The sequence below is a fragment of the Eucyclogobius newberryi genome, unplaced genomic scaffold (genome assembly GCF_026437365.1).
Source record: "Eucyclogobius newberryi isolate DKJ021-1_F unplaced genomic scaffold, fEucNew1.0.hap1 SCAF_6, whole genome shotgun sequence".
NCBI lineage: Eukaryota > Metazoa > Chordata > Actinopteri > Gobiiformes > Gobiidae > Eucyclogobius > Eucyclogobius newberryi.
The window spans coordinates 38,820,179-38,843,885 of NW_027316278.1; the positions used below are offsets into that span (position 1 = coordinate 38,820,179).

Genomic DNA, 23,707 nt, shown 5'->3' on the forward strand with positions numbered 1-23,707 from the left:
TCTGCTGCCCAGAAAGACTTTTTCCTTTAAAAAAGGATTTCAGGTCATTCCTGTTTTTTTCAAATGTTTATGTTGGGCTCACACGGCTTTGCTCTGCTTAGCTGTGAAGTGTCTCTGACCAATGTATGGGACGCCTCCAAGAACTGTCCTCATGAGTGGGTCCAGCTCCACTGTCTCCAGGTTTCTACTTTTTTCCCAAAGAGGTTTGGTAGTTTTTCCTGGAAGAGAAGGAGGGACTAAGGACACGGGATGCTGGGACATGTGACTAAGGACACGGGATGCTGGGACATGTGTCTAAGGACACGGGATGCTGGGACGTGTCTAAGGACACGTGATGCTGGGACATGTGTCTAAGGACACGGGATGCTGGGACATGTGTCTAAGGACACGGGATGCTGGGACATGTGTCTAAGGACGCTGGGACATGTGTCTAAGGACACGGGATGCCGGGACATTCGCCCCTCGAGGAAACTGCTGTTGTGATTTTGGCCGTTACAAAAATAACAGGAACGGCCCATTTATTTTATATATTAATTTCAGGGACAGTAAATATATCAGATTTCTTTTCCATCTGCGGTGCCATGTTTTTAGAGTCAGTCTAGAACAACAAGATTTAACATAGAAGTTAGAAATATGGACTCTATTTAGAGTATAAGACACAGAAACATCAATCTGTCCAAATGTCCAACAGACACATAAGAGGAGAGACAGGGGGCAGCAGAGAGCTGCAGGGGACAGCAGAGAGCTGCAGGGGACAGCGGGGGCAGCAGAGGGCCTGCAGGGGGCAGCAGAGAGCTGCAGGGGACAGCAGAGAGCCTGCAGGGGACAGCAGAGGGGCAGGTGTAGTTGGACAGATCTGGTTTGCAATGAGCCATTGACTTAAATCGACCAGAGCTGGTGCGGTTTGGGGCCCCTGCAGGTCACTTACAGACTCGCTGTGACCGCTCTGACCATGTGACCGCTCTGACCACCATGTGACCGCTCTGACCACCACGTGACTGCTCTGACCACCATGTGACCGCTCTGACCACCATGTGACCGCTCTGACCACCACGTGACTGCTCTGACCACCATGTGACCGCTCTGACCACCATGTGACCGCTCTGACCACCATGTGACCGCTCTGACCACCACGTGACCGCTCTGACCACCATGTGACCGCTCTGACCACCATGTGACCGCTCTGACCACCATGTGACCGCTCTGACCACCATGTGACCGCTCTGACCATGTGACTGCTCTGACCACCATGTGACCGCTCTGACCACCACGTGACTGCTCTGACCACCATGTGACCGCTCTGACCACCATGTGACCGCTCTGACCACCATGTGACCGCTCTGACCACCACGTGACCGCTCTGACCACGTGACCGCTCTGACCACCACGTGACCGCTCTGACCACCATGTGACCGCTCTGACCACCATGTGACCGCTCTGACCACCATGTGACCGCTCTGACAATGTGACCGCTCTGACCACCACGTGACCGCTCTGACCACCATGTGACCGCTCTGACCACCATGTGACCGCTCTGACCACCATGTGACCGCTCTGACCATGTGACCGCTCTGACCACCATGTGACCGCTCTGACCACCACGTGACCGCTCTGACCATGTGACCGCTCTGACCACCACGTGACCGCTCTGACCACCACGTGACCGCTCTGACCACCACGTGACCGCTCTGACCACCATGTGACCGCTCTGACCATGTGACCGCTCTGACCATGTGACCGCTCTGACCACCACGTGACCGCTCTGACCACCATGTGACCGCTCTGACCATGTGACCGCTCTGACCACCATGTGACCGCTCTGACCATGTGACCGCTCTGACCACCATGTGACCGCTCTGACCACCATGTGACCGCTCTGACCATGTGACCGCTCTGACCACCATGTGACCGCTCTGACCACCATGTGACCGCTCTGACCATGTGACCGCTCTGACCACCATGTGACCGCTCTGACCACCACGTGACCGCTCTGACCACCATGTGACCGCTCTGACCACCATGTGACCGCTCTGACCATGTGACCGCTCTGACCACCACGTGACCGCTCTGACCACCATGTGACCGCTCTGACCATGTGACCGCTCTGACCACCATGTGACCGCTCTGACCACCATGTGACCGCTCTGACCACCATGTGACCGCTCTGACCACCATGTGACCGCTCTGACCACCACGTGACCGCTCTGACCATGTGACCGCTCTGACCACCACGTGACCGCTCTGACCACCATGTGACCGCTCTGACCACCATGTGACCGCTCTGACCACCATGTGACCGCTCTGACCATGTGACTGCTCTGACCACCATGTGACCGCTCTGACCACCACGTGACTGCTCTGACCACCATGTGACCGCTCTGACCACCACGTGACCGCTCTGACCACGTGACCGCTCTGACCACCACGTGACCGCTCTGACCACCATGTGACCGCTCTGACCACCATGTGACCGCTCTGACCATGTGACCGCTCTGACCACCATGTGACCGCTCTGACCATGTGACCGCTCTGACCACCACGTGACCGCTCTGACCACCATGTGACCGCTCTGACCACCATGTGACCGCTCTGACCACCATGTGACCGCTCTGACCATGTGACCGCTCTGACCACCATGTGACCGCTCTGACCACCACGTGACCGCTCTGACCATGTGACCGCTCTGACCACCACGTGACCGCTCTGACCACCACGTGACCGCTCTGACCACCACGTGACCGCTCTGACCACCATGTGACCGCTCTGACCATGTGACCGCTCTGACCATGTGACCGCTCTGACCACCACGTGACCGCTCTGACCACCATGTGACCGCTCTGACCATGTGACCGCTCTGACCACCATGTGACCGCTCTGACCATGTGACCGCTCTGACCACCATGTGACCGCTCTGACCACCATGTGACCGCTCTGACCATGTGACCGCTCTGACCACCATGTGACCGCTCTGACCACCATGTGACCGCTCTGACCATGTGACCGCTCTGACCACCATGTGACCGCTCTGACCACCACGTGACCGCTCTGACCACCATGTGACCGCTCTGACCACCATGTGACCGCTCTGACCACCATGTGACCGCTCTGACCACCATGTGACCGCTCTGACCATGTGACCGCTCTGACCACCACGTGACCGCTCTGACCACCATGTGACCGCTCTGACCACCATGTGACCGCTCTGACCACCATGTGACCGCTCTGACCACCATGTGACCGCTCTGACCACCACGTGACCGCTCTGACCACCATGTGACCGCTCTGACCACCATGTGACCGCTCTGACCATGTGACCGCTCTGACCACCATGTGACCGCTCTGACCACCATGTGACCGCTCTGACCATGTGACCGCTCTGACCACCATGTGACCGCTCTGACCACCATGTGACCGCTCTGACCACCATGTGACCGCTCTGACCACCACGTGACCGCTCTGACCACCATGTGACCGCTCTGACCACCATGTGACCGCTCTGACCATGTGACTGCTCTGACCACCATGTGACCGCTCTGACCACCACGTGACTGCTCTGACCACCATGTGACCGCTCTGACCACCATGTGACCGCTCTGACCACCACGTGACCGCTCTGACCACGTGACCGCTCTGACCACCACGTGACCGCTCTGACCACCATGTGACCGCTCTGACCACCATGTGACCGCTCTGACCACCATGTGACCGCTCTGACCATGTGACCGCTCTGACCACCACGTGACCGCTCTGACCACCATGTGACCGCTCTGACCACCATGTGACCGCTCTGACCACCATGTGACCGCTCTGACCATGTGACCGCTCTGACCACCATGTGACCGCTCTGACCACCACGTGACCGCTCTGACCATGTGACCGCTCTGACCACCACGTGACCGCTCTGACCACCACGTGACCGCTCTGACCACCACGTGACCGCTCTGACCACCATGTGACCGCTCTGACCATGTGACCGCTCTGACCATGTGACCGCTCTGACCACCACGTGACCGCTCTGACCACCATGTGACCGCTCTGACCATGTGACCGCTCTGACCACCATGTGACCGCTCTGACCATGTGACCGCTCTGACCACCATGTGACCGCTCTGACCACCATGTGACCGCTCTGACCATGTGACCGCTCTGACCACCATGTGACCGCTCTGACCACCATGTGACCGCTCTGACCATGTGACCGCTCTGACCACTATGTGACCGCTCTGACCACCACGTGACCGCTCTGACCACCATGTGACCGCTCTGACCACCATGTGACCGCTCTGACCACCATGTGACCGCTCTGACCACCATGTGACCGCTCTGACCATGTGACCGCTCTGACCACCACGTGACCGCTCTGACCACCATGTGACCGCTCTGACCACCATGTGACCGCTCTGACCACCATGTGACCGCTCTGACCACCATGTGACCGCTCTGACCATGTGACCGCTCTGACCAACGAGAGCAGGAGCGCAGACGGAACGAGCCGAAGCTGAATATTATAAAACTGCTATAAAGAAAAGTGAAGGATTTTATTAGATTTGTATTTGTTTAATTTAAGCAAAACAAAGTGAACAAATAGAAAAGGAAAAAAAACAAAAAGAGCAAAGAGAGAACAATTCAATCAAGTGGAAAGAAATAAAATGTCCCACAATGTATTTGTCCCATCTGTTCCAGTGATTGGACTTAATAAACATGAAGAAATTGAACAATGTAAAAGTCTGTTTTTTAGTGAGTTACCACGGTGATTGACAAGGTTTAGGTTAAAACTCAGAGTGTAACACCTAAACCTTAAAGTTTGGATTCAAATTGCTTGATGAAACAGGACCTTGATCCTTCCATGTGAGAATATGAGTGAAGCTGAAAACAGAAACCTCCTCAGACACTGGAGGCTGAAGTACAAACAAAGAGTGAATATTTCTCATTAGAACACGTCTTCAGACTCTTCAGCTCGTGAGCTACTTCCACACAAACTTCTTACAGAAGAGCTGGTTCTGTGAAGAAGAAAGCAGAGATCAGTTTCTGTTTGACAAAATACAGCAATTAACAAATATATTTAACCAGGATATGGGGAAACTATTGTTCATGTATTTATGGGGTTTGTTTGAAGTTCAAGATCTACAACATAGATTTTTAAGAAAAAGATGATTGGTTGAATCCATCCATCCATTTTCTACCGCTTGTTCCCTTTCGGGGTCGCGGGTGACTGGAGCCTATCCCAGTGACTTCGGGCCTTAGGCGGGGTACATCCTGGACAGTGGCCAACTCGTCACAGGGTTAACACAGAGACAGTGACAGACAGTTCACTCTCACAGTCATTCACACCGTGAGCTCCTTCTTGGGAGGCAAGAGCGCTGACCGCCTTTGCCACCGTGCGCCCCCATTGGTCGAACCATTATAGGAAATTATAGGCCTTTGATTACTCTTCATAAAAGGCTCGTCTTAGAGCTTCTCAAAGTGTGGGGCGTGCCCCCCCAAATGGGAGGGCGACCGAGAGGTTTGAGGAAATGTGTACAAATCACCTGCCCCCCACATGTCTGCCCTGGATGACGTCACACGTGACATCACACGTGACGTCACACGTGACGTCACACGTGACATTACACGTGACGTCACACGTGACATCACACGTGACGTCACACGTGACGTCACACGTGACATTACACGTGACGTCACACGTGACGTCACACGTGACATTACACGTGACATCACGCGTGACATTACGCGTGACATCACGCGTGACATCACGCGTGTCATTACACGTGACATCACGCGTGACATCACACGTGACATCACGCGTGACATCACACGTGACATCACACGTGACATCACGCGTGACATCACGCGTGTCATTACACGTGACATCACGCGTGACATCACACGTGACATCACACGTGACATCACACGTGACATTACACGTGACGTCACACGTGACATCACACGTGACGTCACACGTGACGTCACACGTGACATCACGCGTGATAATGCGGTGGTGCAGTGGTAAAAGCAGCAGGCCGCGGTGTCATGGGTTCGATTCCCAGCTCCGACAATTTGCTGCATGCCCTCCCTTCACTCATCCCATTTCTCATCCCGCTTAAAAAACAGTCCCAAAAATCCTTAAGAAACAAAATAAATTGTAAAATGTACTTGAATTACAGAAACCTACAGTACTTTTTCTTTTGTGTCATGATGGGTTTGATCACTCAAGTACAGATAGTGAGTAGTGAGTAGAGCAAAAAAGGGGGGTGTTCTTACCCCGCACTCCTGGGCCGTCCTCATGTCTCTGCACCAGTAGCTGGGCCCCCACATGCAGCGCTGGGCCCCCAGACCAGGGGCCTGCTTCATGGGCACGCACAGGTCTGCTTTCTGTTGGAGCGGAGGAACAGAGACATCACTTATACCAGTTTTCCTTCAAAAATGTCCCCTGGTTAAATCTATAGTTTAAGGGCCCTTGACCCTATGTCCCACAGCAGTGATTCATGGAACAGTCAAAACTAAGACTATATCAGGTCTAAATCAGAATGAATTCAGGACCTAGACTTAAGGCGTGTTTGGATGTGGATGGGGGTTGGGGGAAGCAAAAGTGACCCACGGTGCCCCGTTTGAGTCTCTAAGCCCAGGGGCCGGTTTACCGCAGAAGGACTGAATACGAGAGGACAAGAGAGAATGCAGACTCGGGTGAGGACAAAGTGGCAAAAGCAGATTTAATACAAAAGAATCATTCCTCACCACACGAAATGATCTGGTGACGAACCATATTTACAGTGAGCCATATTCTGCTGAGCCAACAGTGTGTTTGTATGTTGTGTAAAAGAAGGATTTAACATACATACAATGGCATCTGAACATTTACGAATAGCATATTTTAATGTGAATGGCATATAGAGCCCAATTAAGTCAAAAATAGTGACAAAGATGATTAAATAAAAGATAGATATTATATAACTGCAAGAAACCCATTTAAATGACTACATTTGGTTATAACAGGAGCAAATGTGAACTTTGACCAAGATATTTTCATGCATCTTGTTTATCTCTGTCATATTATCATACGGGACACAATACTTTGGAACTGTGTACTTCCTCATTATCTGTGAACTGGTCAAAACAATCCTAAACCTGACATTATTATTTCAGACCCAAACCACGATTTAAACCAGTTAAACTGTGGGAAGACGGACTCAGAACCAGGTTTCCCAGCATGCAACAAATAAAGACTATGAACGATCCTCGCCTCTGCGCGGCTGCGTCTAAAGCAGAGTCTTTAAACAGAGTTTTGAGCACAAAGATAAAGATGGCCGATTTTTACTGGTCAAAGGAACTATTGATGGAAGTGTGTTTACATTGATAAACGTATATGCTCCATCAGGAAGTGACCTCACTTTGCAAACCACTCTGAGGGAATCCTTGTCTGTGCCGGTGACTGTAACCTGCACGTTCAGCCAATTTAAGATGTCTCAAAATCACAAAGTACTTATACATCTTTATATAACTCTTTTCTCCACTATAATATCATACGTGATTATGTAGTTGCAATTTGTAGTGTTTTATATTTATCACAATGTATAATATCTCAAGACTGTAGGGGGCGCACACCAGAAAAGGTTTGAGAAGCACTGTTCTGTACTATAACTCAGTCCGTCTACTGGCAGCAGAGGGAATTACCGTGGGGAAAGAAACAGAAGCTAGCCTGCATCGACATGCTATTGTGAGGACACCGTTTTTAATTAGGGCTGAAACAATTATTCAAGTAAATCGAGTAATTTGATAACAAGAGGTTGATTATTATTTAATTTCCTCGATCTGGTCAATTTACATATTGATTAAATCCACATGAATCTGTAGCGTACTGAGCGCACAGAACTACTTGTGGCGCTCATTTCATGTGGGGTTTCTTTCCGCCCAGCATCTGTAGCAACTCGATCGCAACGCTCTGAGCCCCGCCGGCAGCCACGCCCATGGCAACCACACTTACTCCAAACCACTGCGCCAGCCACCCTCCCTTCGAGCATGAACACTGCCAGCAGCCCCGCTCACGCCAACCCACGGCGGCAATCACGCTGACGGCAACTACACAACTCCAAACCACGGCGCCAGTCAAGCTAGCTCCGAGCACGAACATCGCCAGCAGCCTCGCTCGCCCCGACCCACGGCAACCGGCCCCACAGCAGCAGCCACACACCCGCTCCCTCCCTCAATCACTCATCCATCCCTCAATCACCCATCCCCCATTCTTCCATTCGACGCCTCTTCCACGTCCTCACCAGGGTCTCAGCGGGCACCGGGACGCCGTCTCTCCCCGGACCAGTCACCGGGAACCGAGATGCTCATTCATCTCACATTCCCTCTTCCTCAGAAGAGGCATATCTCAGCACGCACCTCAACCCATCGTGCATCTCGATGCATCGAAGACCGCTCAGTGCACTCCATCATCCTACAGGACAAGCCCTTAATTTCAGACCAAGGATCCACTTCCCGTCCCGTTCAGACGACCATTGGACTCCGCACTAGGATGACTCTTCTCCTCAAGGCCCAAGGGAAGGCAGCTCGTTTCCGGCTACTCTAACGGGTCCTCCACGCCTGTTCGGATTATACCCCACTATTGTTCAGGATATTTTTTGGGGGTTTGACCGGTCAGAAGGCACTCATTTGACAACAGGTCTTCGATCAGTAAGGGATATTCTATTACGCCGCACCTCATAAGTCTACTCCCCTCTATCAATCCGTCACCTGTATTGCTTATACTCAAATCACCATAATCGACCAACACCTACTCACGATTCACCGTTCCAAAATCCGACGCTCCGCACCGAACTTCGATGATCGCCAATTCCTCTTCGATCTTCAGGAAACACTTTAAAATTGGACTACCCTTTCATCTATCCCTTATTTCACTCATTCTAAAAAAAAATCTCATTCAGCTCGATTAAGTTCCCTTATTCATCGCTCACATTGACCTTACTACTATCCCCAGCTCGTCAACTCCTACATCCATGCAAATATTCGCTCTCCCCAACATTTCTCTGCAAGGCGACTCCACCATGTAATCCAGTTTTAACGATTGCTCGTCCAAACCTCAATCTATCACTCTCGCACCTTATTCACACCCACGTACTCCATCGATGACCCACAAATGCTAAAACTCCATTCAAATGCACCAGTATTAATTATCGTCTCCAGTAGCGGACAGATCGCTTTTAGATTCCATCAGGCTACACTCCAGAGACCCCTGAACTATCCAGCTCCTCTTCTCTCGCGTCACTCGGTTAACATCATTTTCAGCTAGTCTTCCCGTCGAGATCCAGATCACCTTCCTTCATTTTACATCATCTTTGGGGGTTCTGAATCGGCTGGGCTGATTATCCGAGACAGAGCCCCCATCCAACTCTACCCAGCCAACTCTCGTTGCTCGATCGTGGCTACATCGTCGATCTCCATCGTCACTCTCCATCGTCGATCCATCGTCGATCCATCGTCGTTATTATCAATAAATATTCTTTCATACTCCATTGTTGTGGCGTGGTCCCTGCTAGTGAACCCAGACTTATATCTAACTTAAAGGATTGAAACTATAAAAATGTATGTTTTAGGCAGATTTCTCCATCTGTTCCACACTCTTCTGATTTCCATCCCCAACAGGCTGTTTGAGGATTGGAATAAAACAATCTCTAGATTTATATGGCAAGGCAAGAAACCTAGAATCCAATTAAAATCTTTACAATTATCGAAGGAAAAAGGAGGCGGGGTTTACCCTGTCTGCGTTGTCTCAGACAGGGTATGAGGCTCAATGGAAAAATATTGAGATTAATGTTGTGCCGGAGGTTCCTGTGCAGGCTTTACTGACAGATGACCAACGGTTGAGTTTGAGTTTGAGGGAGGTGGAGAAGCCTTGGGTGAAATCTGTTCTTAGAACATGGAAGGAGCTAATCTATACATTCAAACAACATAGATGTTAACATTTTAAACCGGTTGGCTTACGATCAAAATTTCACTCTGGACACTATGGACAACAAAAGATATAAAGGTCTTTTACCAGATTTGAATGGAGAATCATCTAAAGAGCTTTGATGAGCTGAATGAATCCTTTGACTTGGAGGAACAGGACTTTTATAGATATTTACATATACAGAGTTATTATAATCAAGAAATAAATCATAATGACCATCATGGCCTTTTGACTGGAACATAAAAGCGTATAAATCTGAACTTTCAAGGGGATTTATATTTAAATTATACAAATGTATTAACAATCTGGGCTGTCACTACTGATGACATTAAGAGTAAATGAGAAAGACGGGGTCGTTTTGTTCTGGAGGATGAAGAGTGGGAAAGTTTATGTAACTCTCATTGGAGAACCACAGGATCACATGTTTGGAGGGAATTCTGTTGGAAACGTGTGTCCATTACTCACAGGGAAATGCAGACTGTTGGAGAGGATGTGGCAGCAGGAGGCAAACCACTACCATGTGTTCTGGGATTGTCCAGTTGTTCACAAGTTTAGACTGAGATCAACAAAGTCTTAGAGACAATTTATGACATCACCATCCACTGGATTTAGGACTCTGTGTTTGGACCTCAGGACTCTGTGTTTGGACCTGAGGACACTGTGTTTGGACCTCAGGACTCTGTGTTTGGACCTCAGGACTCTGTGTTTGGACCTCAGGACTCTGTATTTGGGCCTCAGGACTCTGTGTTTGGGCCTCAGGACTCTGTGTTTGGACCTCAGGACTCTGTGTTTGGACCTCAGGACTCTGTGTTTGGGCCTCAGGATTCTGTGTTTGGGCCTCAGGACTCTGTGTTTGGGCCTCAGGACTCTGTGTTTGGGCCTCAGGACACTGTGTTTGGGCCTCAGGACTCTGTGTTTGGACCTCAGGACTCTGTGTTTGGACCTCAGGACTCTGTATTTGGGCCTCAGGACTCTGTGTTTGGGCCTCAGGACTCTGTGTTTGGGCCTCAGGACTCTGTGTTTGGGCCTCAGGACTCTGTGTTTGGGCCTCAGGACTCTGTGTTTGGACCTCAGGACTCTGTGTTTGGACCTCAGGACTCTGTGTTTGGACCTCAGGACTCTGTGTTTGGACCTCAGGACTCTGTGTTTGGGCCTCAGGACTCTGTGTTTGGGCCTCAGGACTCTGTGTTTGGGCCTCAGGACTCTGTGTTTGGGCCTCAGGACACTGTGTTTGGGCCTCAGGACTCTGTGTTTGGGCCTCAGGACACTGTGTTTGGGCCTCAGGACTCTGTGTTTGGGCCTCAGGACACTGTGTTTGGGCCTCAGGACTCTGTGTTTGGACCTCAGGACTCTGTGTTTGGACCACAGGACTCTGTGTTTGGACCTCAGGACTCTGTGTTTGGACCACAGGACTCTGTGTTTGGACCTCAGGACTCTGTGTTTGGACCTCAGGACTCTGTGTTTGGACCTCAGGACTCCGCAAAAAAGGCCCTCACAAAAAATGGATGAAACAAAATGCTCCGACGATCAAGGACTGGACTAAGATTATACTGGACAGTTGTAGCATGGAAAAAATTACATTCGGACTAAAAATAATAATAATAATAATAAGAATAAAACGTGTTATTTCAAGCAGAAGCTCCTTATTTGTTTATTACTATGAACTATAATTTTAAATGAATATAAAAATATAAAATATTAATTTAATTTGGACTTAATTTGAAATTGGACAAATTTGACCAACTGTGGAACAATTTTGGAGTTTTTGTGCCTTAGTTTTTATTTTGATGTATTGTGATTGTTTTGTACACTCTGTTTTTTTCAGGTTTTTTTTCTGTTAATTGCTCTTTTTTTTATGAACACAATTATTTAATTTAAACCAAAAACTAAATAAATAAATGTATACAACATTTTTGTAAGTCAAATTTGCATAAGTCATTCAGCTGTAAACTCGTTAAACATCATAAACTGCCTTTATCCTCCAGTAACACAATGTAATGCCTCGGGGTCAATCTGCAGCAAAATGTGTCACTGAATTTAAACTGTGTAAAACAACTGAGCGCTCTGGTACCTCACAGGCCTCAGGGCCGTCCGGCTGCTGTCCCAGGACCCTGAGCAGCTGAGCGCTGTAGCCTCGGGTGAAGGCGTCGCACTGAAAACACAGGCCAGGCACAACAGTTATCAGATGTATTATGTTTGTGAGAGCAGCAGCCGTCCAGAGGAGTCTGACCTTGGGGATGGCGCGGGGGTACAAGCTGCACACAGACCGGAGGAAGGCAGAGGTCTGAGGCTCAGTCCGGTTCATACCAAGGTGCACCCGGCTCAGGACCGACAGGGTCTGGCAGGATCCACAGTCTGATGGAACTGAGGCTTCAGAAGCAAAGACGTTATTTCATTAAATGTGCTGTAACTTTTAGAGTCTGCCACCTGCTTGTTGCTATAGAGGTGTGAAGGCTTTTCCTGAGTATTTAAGGTCTAAGCACACACACATTCACACAGCGGTGTGCGCAGACACTGGGGGCGAGGCCTATTGTGATGGCCATGTAAAGGAGTGTTTTTACGCTGCTCTTCTCACAGCGCAGAATATTCCTGCTGCCAAAGTCCAGTTCCTCCATATACATAAAAAAACACCTATTTATTCTCAGAACTGTTCAAGCTGAAAGTCTTTTTGGAGTGATGAGATGAGCCACAGCTCCATGCACGTGTGCTTGCCATTTTCCAAGGATAAATGACAAATGTTTCCCAGTGTGAGTTTCACATGCAGAAGCAGGGAAACTCGCTTCTGTTTTGTCTGATACTCATTTCCCTTAAGAATGGGTTCCCCGCTACACTTGTTTCTTCTCTCTCTTACCAATGAGAAACATGGCTTGCCCTCTCCAGGTGGGCGGGGAGTCCTTGTCCCAGTGGAGGAGTTCAAGTATCTCGGGGTCTTGTCCACGAGTGAGGGAAGGATGGAGCGTGTGATTGACAGTTGGATCGGTGCAGCAGCTGCATCGACTGTTGTGGGGAAAGAGTCAAGTCGAAAGGCAAAGCTCTCCCTTTACCAGCCAATCTACGTTCCTGACCTCACCTATGGTCATGAACTTTGGGTAAAGGACAAGATCGCGGATACAAGCGGTCAAAATTACGGTGAGGAGTTGAGTCACATGCGAGGAGCTCAGTGTAGAGCTGCTGCCCCTCCTCTGACCTCAACCCTATGATCTATGAGGGATGAGGCAGCTCTGGGAGGATATTCTGACGTCCTGCAAAGACATTCAAGCAGAAACTCTCCACACACTCACAAGTTCAATGTGAGAATAAAGCTCTTATAACGGGTCCAATGTTCAAATGTAACTTGACCCATTCAGATGTTTTGATTAAAATAGCTTTTGATTTCAGTAAATATGACCTGCTTCTGCTCCTAATTCAACAAATGACCATATTGAGTTCTTTACAACAATAGTTTGGTTTGTCCATCCATCCATCCATTTTCTGCCGCTTTATCCGGGGCCGGGTCGCGGGGGCAGCAGTCTGAGCAGGGACTCCCAGACTTCCCCCTCCCCAGACACTTCCTCTAACTCCTCCGGGGGGATCCCGAGGCGCGTGTCCTGGGTCTTCCCCGGGGCCTCTTCTCGGTGGGACATGCCTGAAACACCTCCCGAGGGAGACGCCCAGGAGGCTCCGGAACAGATGCCCGAGCCACCTCAGCTGGAGGAGCAGCGGCTCTACTCCGAGCTCCCCCCGTGTGGCCGAGCTCCTCACCTTATCTCTAAGGGAGCGCCCAGCCACACGGCAGAGGAAACTCATTTCGACCGCTTCTTGTTCTTTCAGTCACTACCCAAAGCTCATGACCATAGGTGAGGTCAGAACGTAGACCGACCGGTAAATTGAGAGCTTTGCCTTTCGACTCAGCTCCTTCTTTACCACAACAGTCGATGCAGCGACTGCATCACTGCAGCCGCTGCACCGATCCAACTGTCGATCTCACGCTCCATCCTTCACTCACTCAACAAGACATAGAGATACTTGGCCTCATCCACTTGGGGCAAGGACCCCCCACCCACCTGGAGAGGGCAAGACACCTTTTTCCGGTGGAGAACCATGACCTCAGATTTGGAGCTGATTCTCATCCCAGACGCTTCACACTCATAATCATTTGGAACATTTTCATTGGGAGGTTTGTTCAGTAACATTCGAATTGTCCTCTAAAGGTTGATGACTTAAAATTATGATGACTATTTAGCAAAATCAGAGTAAAATAATCATTTGCATAATAATTTTGAATAGAGTGTAGAACCCTGGTCTTGTCGGAAAGGGCCCCTGGCGGTTGGACTCACGTGGTGCCGGCGTGTCATTGAGCAAGCACAGGTGGAGCAGGGTGCAGATGGTGTGAGGAGCAGCAGAGGACAAGAGGAACTCCACGATCTCCTCCCCGTACTTCTGCACAAAGTCCTCACACTTCTCCTGGTACGACACAGGCAGCAGCGAGCAGACCTCAGACAGAAGCATCCGGATGGTGTCCTGCACCAGAGGACATGGTCACCACCAGAGGACATGGTCACCACCAGAGGACATGGTCACCACCAGAGGACATGGTCACCACCAGAGGACATGGTCACCACTTCTGACACCGTCTCCAGAACCAGAACTCACATCATGCTCAATGGTCATTTAATGGTCATTTAATGGTCATTTAATGGTCATTTAATGGTCATTTCATGGTCATGTCATGATCAAGAGTAAATCATCATAAGATTGTAAATCCTTCATAGATGTGAACACAGAGACATGATGGTCAGATAAAAGCTTCACAGCAACAAGGTCTCCTGAGAGTGAAAGTGTGTTGTTAGAGTGAAAGTGTGTTGTGAGAGTGAATGTGTGTTGTGAGAGTGAATGTGTGTTGTGAGAGTGAATGTGTGTTGTGAGAGTGAAAGTGTGTTGTGAGAGTGAAAGTGTGTTGTGAGAGTGAATGTGTGTTGTGAGAGTGAATGTGTGTTGTGAGAATGAAAGTGTGTTGTGAGAGTGAATGTGTGTTGTGAGAGTGAAAGTGTGTTGTGAGAGTGAATGTGTGTTGTGAGAGTGAAAGTGTGTTGTGAGAGTGAATGTGTGTTGTGAGAATGAAAGTGTGTTGTGAGAGTGAAAGTGTGTTGTGAGAGTGAATGTGTGTTGTGAGAGTGAATGTGTGTTGTGAGAGTGAAAGTGTGTTGTGAGAGTGAATGTGTGTTGTGAGAGTGAAAGTGTGTTGTGAGAGTGAATGTGTGTTGTGAGAATGAAAGTGTGTTGTGAGAGTGAAAGTGTGTTGTGAGAGTGAATGTGTGTTGTGAGAGTGAATGTGTGTTGTGAGAATGAAAGTGTGTTGTGAGAGTGAAAGTGTGTTGTTAGAGTGAAAGTGTGTTGTGAGAATGAAAGTGTGTTGTGAGAGTGAAAGTGTGTTGTGAGAATGAAAGTGTGTTGTGAGAGTGAAAGTGTGTTGTGAGAGTGAATGTGTGTTGTGAGAATGAAAGTGTGTTGTGAGAGTGAAAGTGTGTTGTGAGAGTGAATGTGTGTTGTGAGAGTGAATGTGTGTTGTGAGAATGAAAGTGTGTTGTGAGAGTGAAAGTGTGTTGTGAGAGTGAATGTGTGTTGTGAGAGTGAAAGTGTGTTGTGAGAGTGAAAGTGTGTTGTGAGAGTGAATGTGTGTTGTGAGAGTGAAAGTGTGTTGTGAGAGTGAAAGTGTGTTGTGAGAGTGAAAGTGTGTTGTGAGAGTGAAAGTGTGTTGTGGGAGTGAATGTGTGTTGTGAGAGTGAATGTGTGTTGTGAGAGTGAAAGTGTGTTGTGAGAGTGAAAGTGTGTTGTGAGAGTGAAAGTGTGTTGTGAGAGTGAATGTGTGTTGTGAGAGTGAAAGTGTGTTCTGAGAGTGAATGTGTGTTGTGAGAGTGAAAGTGTGTTGTGAGAGTGAAAGTGTGTTGTGAGAGTGAATGTGTGTTGTGAGAGTGAAAGTGTGTTGTGAGAGTGAAAGTGTGTTGTGAGAGTGAATGTGTGTTGTGAGAGTGAAAGTGTGTTGTGAGAGTGAAAGTGTGTTGTGAGAGTGAAAGTGTGTTGTGAGAGTGAATGTGTGTTGTGAGAGTGAAAGTGTGTTCTGAGAGTGTGTTGTGAGAGTGAAAGTGTGTTGTGAGAGTGAAAGTGTGTTGTGAGAGTGAAAGTGTGTTGTGAGAGTGAATGCGTGTTGTGAGAATGAAAGTGTGTTCTGAGAGTGAAAGTGTGTTGTGAGAGTGAATGTGTGTTGTGAGAGTGAAAGTGTGCTGTGAGAGTGAAAGTGTGTTGTGAGAGTGTGTTGTGAGAGTGAATGTGTGTTGTGAGAGTGAAAGTGTGTTGTGAGAGTGAAAGTGTGTTGTGAGAGTGAATGTGTGTTGTGAGAGTGAAAGTGTGCTGTGAGAGTGAAAGTGTGTTGTGAGAGTGTGTTGTGAGAGTGAATGTGTGTTGTGAGAGTGAAAGTGTGTTGTTAGAGTGAAAGTGTGTTGTGAGAGTGTGTTGTGAGAGTGAAAGTGTGTTGTGAGAGTGAATGTGTGTTGTGAGAATGAAAGTGTGTTCTGAGAGTGAATGTGTGTTGTGAGAATGAAAGTGTGTTCTGAGAGTGAAAGTGTGTTGTGAGAATGAAAGTGTGTTCTGAGAGTGAAAGTGTGTTGTGAGAGTGAAAGTGTGTTGTGAGAGTGAAAGTGTGTTGTGAGAGTGAATGTGTGTTGTGAGAGTGAAAGTGTGCTGTGAGAGTGAAAGTGTGTTGTTAGAGTGAAAGTGTGTTGTGAGAGTGTGTTGTGAGAGTGAAAGTGTGTTGTGAGAGTGAAAGTGTGTTCTGAGAGTGAATGTGTGTTGTGAGAGTGAAAGTGTGTTGTGAGAGTGAAAGTGTGTTGTGAGAGTGAAAGTGTGTTGTGAGAGTGTGTTGTGAGAGTGAATGTGTGTTGTGAGAGTGAAAGTGTGTTGTGAGAGTGAATGTGTGTTGTGAGAGTGAATGTGTGTTGTGAGAATGAAAGTGTGTTGTGAGAGTGAAAGTGTGTTGTTAGAGTGAAAGTGTGTTGTGAGAATGAAAGTGTGTTGTGAGAGTGAAAGTGTGTTGTGAGAATGACAGTGTGTTGTGAGAGTGAAAGTGTGTTGTTAGAGTGAAAGTGTGTTGTGAGAGTGAATGTGTGTTGTGAGAATGAAAGTGTGTTGTGAGAGTGAAAGTGTGTTGTTAGAGTGAAAGTGTGTTGTGAGAGTGAATGTGTGTTGTGAGAATGAAAGTGTGTTGTGAGAGTGAATGTGTGTTGTGAGAGTGAAAGTGTGTTGTGAGAGTGAATGTGTGTTGTGAGAGTGAAAGTGTGTTGTGAGAGTGAATGTGTGTTGTGAGAATGAAAGTGTGTTGTGAGAGTGAAAGTGTGTTGTGAGAGTGAATGTGTGTTGTGAGAGTGAATGTGTGTTGTGAGAATGAAAGTGTGTTGTGAGAGTGAAAGTGTGTTGTTAGAGTGAAAGTGTGTTGTGAGAATGAAAGTGTGTTGTGAGAGTGACAGTGTGTTGTGAGAATGAAAGTGTGTTGTGAGAGTGAAAGTGTGTTGTGAGAGTGAATGTGTGTTGTGAGAATGAAAGTGTGTTGTGAGAGTGAAAGTGTGTTGTGAGAGTGAATGTGTGTTGTGAGAGTGAATGTGTGTTGTGAGAATGAAAGTGTGTTGTGAGAGTGAAAGTGTGTTGTGAGAGTGAATGTGTGTTGTGAGAGTGAAAGTGTGTTGTGAGAGTGAAAGTGTGTTGTGAGAGTGAAAGTGTGTTGTGAGAGTGAATGTGTGTTGTGAGAGTGAAAGTGTGTTCTGAGAGTGTGTTGTGAGAGTGAAAGTGTGTTGTGAGAGTGAAAGTGTGTTGTGAGAATGAAAGTGTGTTCTGAGAGTGAATGTGTGTTGTGAGAGTGAAAGTGTGTTGTGAGAGTGAAAGTGTGTTGTGAGAGTGAATGTGTGTTGTGAGAGTGAAAGTGTGTTGTGAGAGTGAAAGTGTGTTGTGAGAGTGAATGTGTGTTGTGAGAGTGAAAGTGTGTTGTGAGAGTGAATGTGTGTTGTGAGAGTGAAAGTGTGTTCTGAGAGTGTGTTGTGAGAGTGAAAGTGTGTTGTGAGAGTGAAAGTGTGTTGTGAGAGTGAAAGTGTGTTGTGAGAGTGAATGCGTGTTGTGAGAATGAAAGTGTGTTCTGAGAGTGAAAGTGTGTTGTGAGAGTGAATGTGTGTTGTGAGAGTGAAAGTGTGCTGTGAGAGTGAAAGTGTGTTGTGAGAGTGTGTTGTGAGAGTGAATGTGTGTTGTGAGAGTGAAAGTGTGTTGTGAGAGTGAAAGTGTGTTGTGAGAGTGAATGTGTGTTGTGAGAGTGAAAGTGTGCTGTGAGAGTGAAAGTGTGTTGTGAGAGTGTGTTGTGAGAGTGAATGTGTGTTGTGAGAGTGAAAGTGTGTTGTTAGAGTGAAAGTGTGTTGTGAGAGTGTGTTGTGAGAGTGAATGTGTGTTGTGAGAATGAAAGTGTGTTCTGAGAGTGAATGTGTGTTGTGAGAGTGAAAGTGTGTTGTGAGAGTGAAAGTGTGTTGTGAGAGTGAATGTGTGTTGTGAGAGTGAAAGTGTGCTGTGAGAGTGAAAGTGTGTTGTTAGAGTGAAAGTGTGTTGTGAGAGTGTGTTGTGAGAGTGAAAGTGTGTTGTGAGAGTGAAAGTGTGTTCTGAGAGTGAATGTGTGTTGTGAGAGTGAAAGTGTGTTGTGAGAGTGAAAGTGTGTTGTGAGAGTGAAAGTGTGTTGTGAGAGTGTGTTGTGAGAGTGAATGTGTGTTGTGAGAGTGAAAGTGTGTTGTTAGAGTGAAAGTGTATTGTGAGAGTGTGTTGTGAGAGTGAATGTGTGTTGTGAGAGTGAAAGTGTGTTGTGAGAGTGAAAGTGTGTTGTGAGAGTGAAAGTGTGTTGTGAGAGTGAAAGTGTGTTGTGAGAGTGAAAGTGTGTTGTGAGAGTGAAAGTGTGTTCTGAGAGTGTGTTGTGAGAGTGAATGTGTGTTGTGAGAGTGAAAGTGTGTTGTGAGAGTGAATGTGTGTTGTGAGAGTGAATGTGTGTTGTGAGAGTGAATGTGTGTTGTGAGAGTGAAAGTGTGTTGTGAGAGTGAATGCGGGACAATGGATGAATCAATCTGTGGCTACAATCCGGCGTGTTTACAGCATGTTTTTCACATGTTCATGAACATGTCCTGACCAAATATATAAACTAAACAAAAACATAACCTACCTCTAATAGTCCACAAAATGAATGTGTAATAATCAATGCTGTAATGGTGTCTCAATAATACTATCACCATAGTTACACCCCAGATTGTCTGTCCATGAGGTCAAGAATCATAAAAGTGATGAGCGATACTGACTATGACTATTGAAAAGTATCGATACTCAAAAAAATACTTGGAATTTTCTCAAAAATGTCTCTTAAAATTAATTTTATTAATTAATTATTTCAGTTAATTATTAAATATAATTATGTTTCTATTATTCAAATAAAGGCTTTTTTGTGTATATTTTAGGCACATATTTATTTTATATTCGTTCAAGCAGATAATACGATAGCCAGGGAGTTTCAATGCATTTTAGTACTCACTGGTATAGGATCGATATTGCGGTATTTGCCAGGTATTGGAGCTAATAAAAAAATAAAAAATAAATCACTGGTCTCGCCCATCACAAAATGATCTACATTGCAAATATTCCAATATTAGCAATGTTCCCACAGAATTGGTAACAATCAATGTTTTACATAAATCCTATGTGCACCTCGGTCATGTTCTTGGGCAGCAGAGTCTCCAGCTTCTTCACCATCATCACACACAGAGTGCACACGGGGCCGAACTGCACCTGCACGGGGCCCATTTTGAGTAAATACAAAAATCATTATTTTACGAATTGTGACAGAATCATATTAAATCGAATTGTAGGTACTTAAACCAAATGTAGAGGTTCCTGAATCATTACACCAGTTTAAATCAACTTTACTGCGCTTTTAACCTTGTCACAAAGGTGTTTCCCAGAGGCAGACCTTCCTATACACCAAGGGTGGGCCAACTACGGCCCGCGGGCCACATACGGCCCATTAGTCTTTATAATCTTATTATATCTTAGTAATATTTAAATTAATGTTATTTTTATTTTTTAAGCCAATGCATCTGTCTGCACTTGTACCCCTAATACAGATGACGTGAAATTAATTAATATTTGACAGAAAAGGGATATTTTATATAATTTTTTAGAAATATTTTCTTTTTCACACCCATGATCGTGGGCTGGCCCTCCGCTTCTTGCCTGGATTCGAATATTGCCCTCGGAGGAAAATAATTGTCCACCCCTGTTATACGCTGACGTAGGGCCCCGCAGCCGCCAAGGGCCCTACCTCTCGTGCCCTGTTTTATCAGTCTTTTTGAAGTTAAGTTTGACAATGGGGCCACGTTCTGATTGGTTAATGTACAATGTAACACCATTCCAAGCCTTGGCCCCTCCTACCTCCCTGGCTCATAAACACATGACCGCGACAGCATGAAGACCACTGTATCATAACTCGTCTGGTGGAGGTCCATTCTTTTCAAAAGCCTTCATAGAAGTCTGCACAGTTGTGCAATATTTGTTATTGAAATATATGACTATTTTAGACAATAACAAGGTTTAACAATAGTTAAGCCTGAGTGGCACAATTAGAAAAAATCTTTAGAATTCTTAGAAATTATTTTCTGGGGCAGCATAAAAACTTTCAAGGGGAATAATATCTAAATTATATCACTGCATTACTAATCTGGACAATTACTCTACTAAATATATGAAAAACAAATGGGACGGACGTTATAATCGACACAGATTCAATTTGGAACTTGACAAATTTAACAGACTCTGGACCACTTTTTGTTCGTTTAATGTGTCAAGATTTTATTTTTATATATGTCCTTTGCTATTTGGGTTCTTTTATTTCTTTTATTTTGTTGTCTCCCGTTCTCTGGCAGTGTTTTGTGTTCTGTATATTATGTGTTATATTTGAAAATGTTGGGGGAATAAAACTAAATTAAAACAAAGAGCTGCTGGTATAAAACACATTTATATTTAGCTTCTTCATATTTTTCACAGAACTGTTTAAACCACAGACCAAAATGTACTAAGATTTGCTTAGAAAGTTTCAGTTCACCTTTTCACTTGTGCTTTCACTGGGCCCCGGCTCTTCTCCTGTCTCAGCACACAATCCAAAGAGTCCACAGTTTGCAGAGGATTTCTACAACATCACAACAACATTTTCAACTTCTAATTACAAATATGAAGCAAAATGGCATATCCGGTTTGCCAATTATCTGTCAAATCGATCAATATGTCAAATTATTCCTGTCTTCACAAGGTGTCCAAAGGAGTACCTCAGGATTTCATTTTTGGCCCAATTTTATTTTCCGTTCATATTAATAAAGTTTGTGTTGATTTGTCAAAATGTTATTCCACCACTTTTATGCCCAAGATACAGCACTCTGTCATTGTTTAACTATACTATTCAATTCAATCCAATTTATTTGTGTAACGCCCAAAATCACAACAACGGTTGCCTCTGAGGGCCACAGTGAAAAACAGATTAAGCAATGTCTGTGATGGCGGGAGACGATGTCCCAGGGTCCCCTGTCCTTAGACCCTCCTTCTCGGCCTGGAAGAACTAGAAACCTAAAGGAGTTCCACAGTGAAGGAGAGATCTGACTCTCACAGACAGATGAGAGAGAGACAGTGGAGCTGGAGCCACTCAGGAGGAGAACCAGTTCTTCAGGAGGAGAACCAGTTCTTCAGGAGGAGAACCAGTTCTTCAGGAGGAGCACCAGTTCATCAGGAGGAGCACCAGTTCTTCAGGAGGAGCACCAGTTCTTCAGGAGGAGAACCAGTTCTTCAGGAGGAGCACCAGTTCTTCAGGAGGAGAACCAGTTCTTCAGGAGGAGCACCAGTTCTTCAGGAGGAGAACCAGTTCTTCAGGAGGAGAACCAGCTCTAGGCTAAGAACCCTCTTTTCAGGCTCACTTGCAAACTTTGGTTAAAAAATATACGATAAAGCTTTGTTTATTTTATTTAAACAAATTCGGTTTTAGGTTGTGGACGGTTGAGGGTGAGAGCACTAGCTTTTTTAATTGTTTGGGTTTTTTTTGTGGCGGCTCCCAGCTCCTCTTGCTTCAGGACAGGTTCTCCCAGCTCCTCTTGCTTCAGGACAGGTGCTCCCAGCTCCTCTTGCTTCAGGACAGGTGCTGCAGCTCATCTTGCTTCAGGACAGGTGCTGCAGCTCCTCTTGCTTCAGGACATGTGCTGCAGCTCCTCTTGCTTCAGGACAGGTGCTCCCAGCTCATCTTGCTTCAGGACAGGTGCTGCAGCTCCTCTTGCTTCAGGACAGGTGCTGCAGCTCCTCTTGCTTCAGGACAGGTGCTCCCAGCTCCTCTTGTTTCAGGACAGGTGCTCCCAGCTCCTCTTGTTTCAGGACATGTGCTGCAGCTCATCTTGCTTCAGGACAGGTGCTGCAGCTCCTCTTGCTTCAGGACATGTGCTGCAGCTCCTCTTGCTTCAGGACAGGTGCTCCCAGCTCATCTTGCTTCAGGACAGGTGCTGCAGCTCCTCTTGCTTCAGGACAGGTGCTGCAGCTCCTCTTGCTTCAGGACAGGTGCTGCAGCTCTTCTTGCTTCAGGACAGGTGCTGCAGCTCCTCTTGCTTCAGGACAGGTGCTGCAGCTCCTCTTGCTTCAGGACAGGTGCTGGCAGCTCCTCTTGCTTCAGGACAGGTGCTGGCAGCTCCTCTTGTTTCAGGACAGGTGCTGCAGCTCCTCTTGCTTCAGGACAGGTGCTCCCAGCTCATCTTGCTTCAGGACAGGTGCTCCCAGCTCCTCTTGCTTCAGGAGAGGTGCTGGCAGCTCCTCTTGCTTCAGGACAGGTGCTGGCAGCTCCTCTTGTTTCAGGACAGGTGCTGCAGCTCCTCTTGCTTCAGGACAGGTGCTCCCAGCTCATCTTGCTTCAGGATAGGTGCTCCCAGCTCCTCTTGGTTCAGGACAGGTGCTGGCAGCTCCTCTTGCTTCAGGACAGGTACTCCCAGCTCATCTTGCTTCAGGACAGGTGCTCCCAGCTCCTCTTGCTTCAGGACAGGTGCTGGCAGCTTCTCTTGCTTCAGGACAGGTGCTGGCAGCTCCTCTTGCTTCAGGACAGGTGCTGCAACTCCTCTTGCTTCAGGACAGGTGCTGGCAGCTCCTCTTGTTCAGGACAGGTGCTGGCAGCTCCTCTTGCTCCTCTTGCTTCAGGACAGGTGCTGGCAGCTCCTCTTGCTTCAGGACAGGTGCTGGCAGCTCCTCTTGCTTCAGGACAGGTGCTGGCAGCTCCTCTTACTTCAGGACAGGTTCTCCCAGCTCCTCTTGCTTCAGGACAGGTGCTGGCAGCTCCTCTTGGTTCAGGACAGGTGCTGGCAGCTCCTCTTGCTTCAGGACAGCTGCTCCCAGCTCATCTTGCTTCAGGACAGGTGCTGCAGCTCCTCTTGCTTCAGGACAGGTGCTGGAAGCTCCTCTTGCTTCAGGACAGGTGCTGGCAGCTCCTCTTGCTTCAGGACAGGTGCTGGCAGCTCCTCTTGCTTCAGGACAGGTACTCCCAGCTCATCTTGCTTCAGGACAGGTGCTCCCAGCTCCTCTTGCTTCAGGACAGGTGCTGGCAGCTTCTCTTGCTTCAGGACAGGTGCTGGCAGCTCCTCTTGCTTCAGGACAGGTGCTGGCAGCTCCTCTTGCTTCAGGACAGGTGCTGGCAGCTCC

General features: G+C 47.4%; 1 protein-coding gene across 1 annotated transcript in view; it reads right to left on the minus strand.

The window, feature by feature from the left end:
• Positions 1 to 4,630: 4,630 nt before the first annotated feature.
• The window catches only part of sftpbb (surfactant protein Bb), a 47,369-nt gene continuing 28,292 nt past the window's right edge, over positions 4,631 to 23,707 (minus strand). The window contains exons 5-11 of the mRNA XM_072433281.1: positions 21,096 to 21,179; positions 19,703 to 19,783; positions 14,269 to 14,452; positions 12,183 to 12,322; positions 12,024 to 12,104; positions 6,262 to 6,372; positions 4,631 to 5,000 (exon numbers count right to left, since the gene is read on the minus strand). Of these exons, the coding sequence (XP_072289382.1) occupies positions 4,965 to 5,000; positions 6,262 to 6,372; positions 12,024 to 12,104; positions 12,183 to 12,322; positions 14,269 to 14,452; positions 19,703 to 19,783; positions 21,096 to 21,179 (717 nt within the window). The 3' untranslated portion in view covers positions 4,631 to 4,964. The remainder of the gene's footprint in view (positions 5,001 to 6,261; positions 6,373 to 12,023; positions 12,105 to 12,182; positions 12,323 to 14,268; positions 14,453 to 19,702; positions 19,784 to 21,095; positions 21,180 to 23,707) is intronic.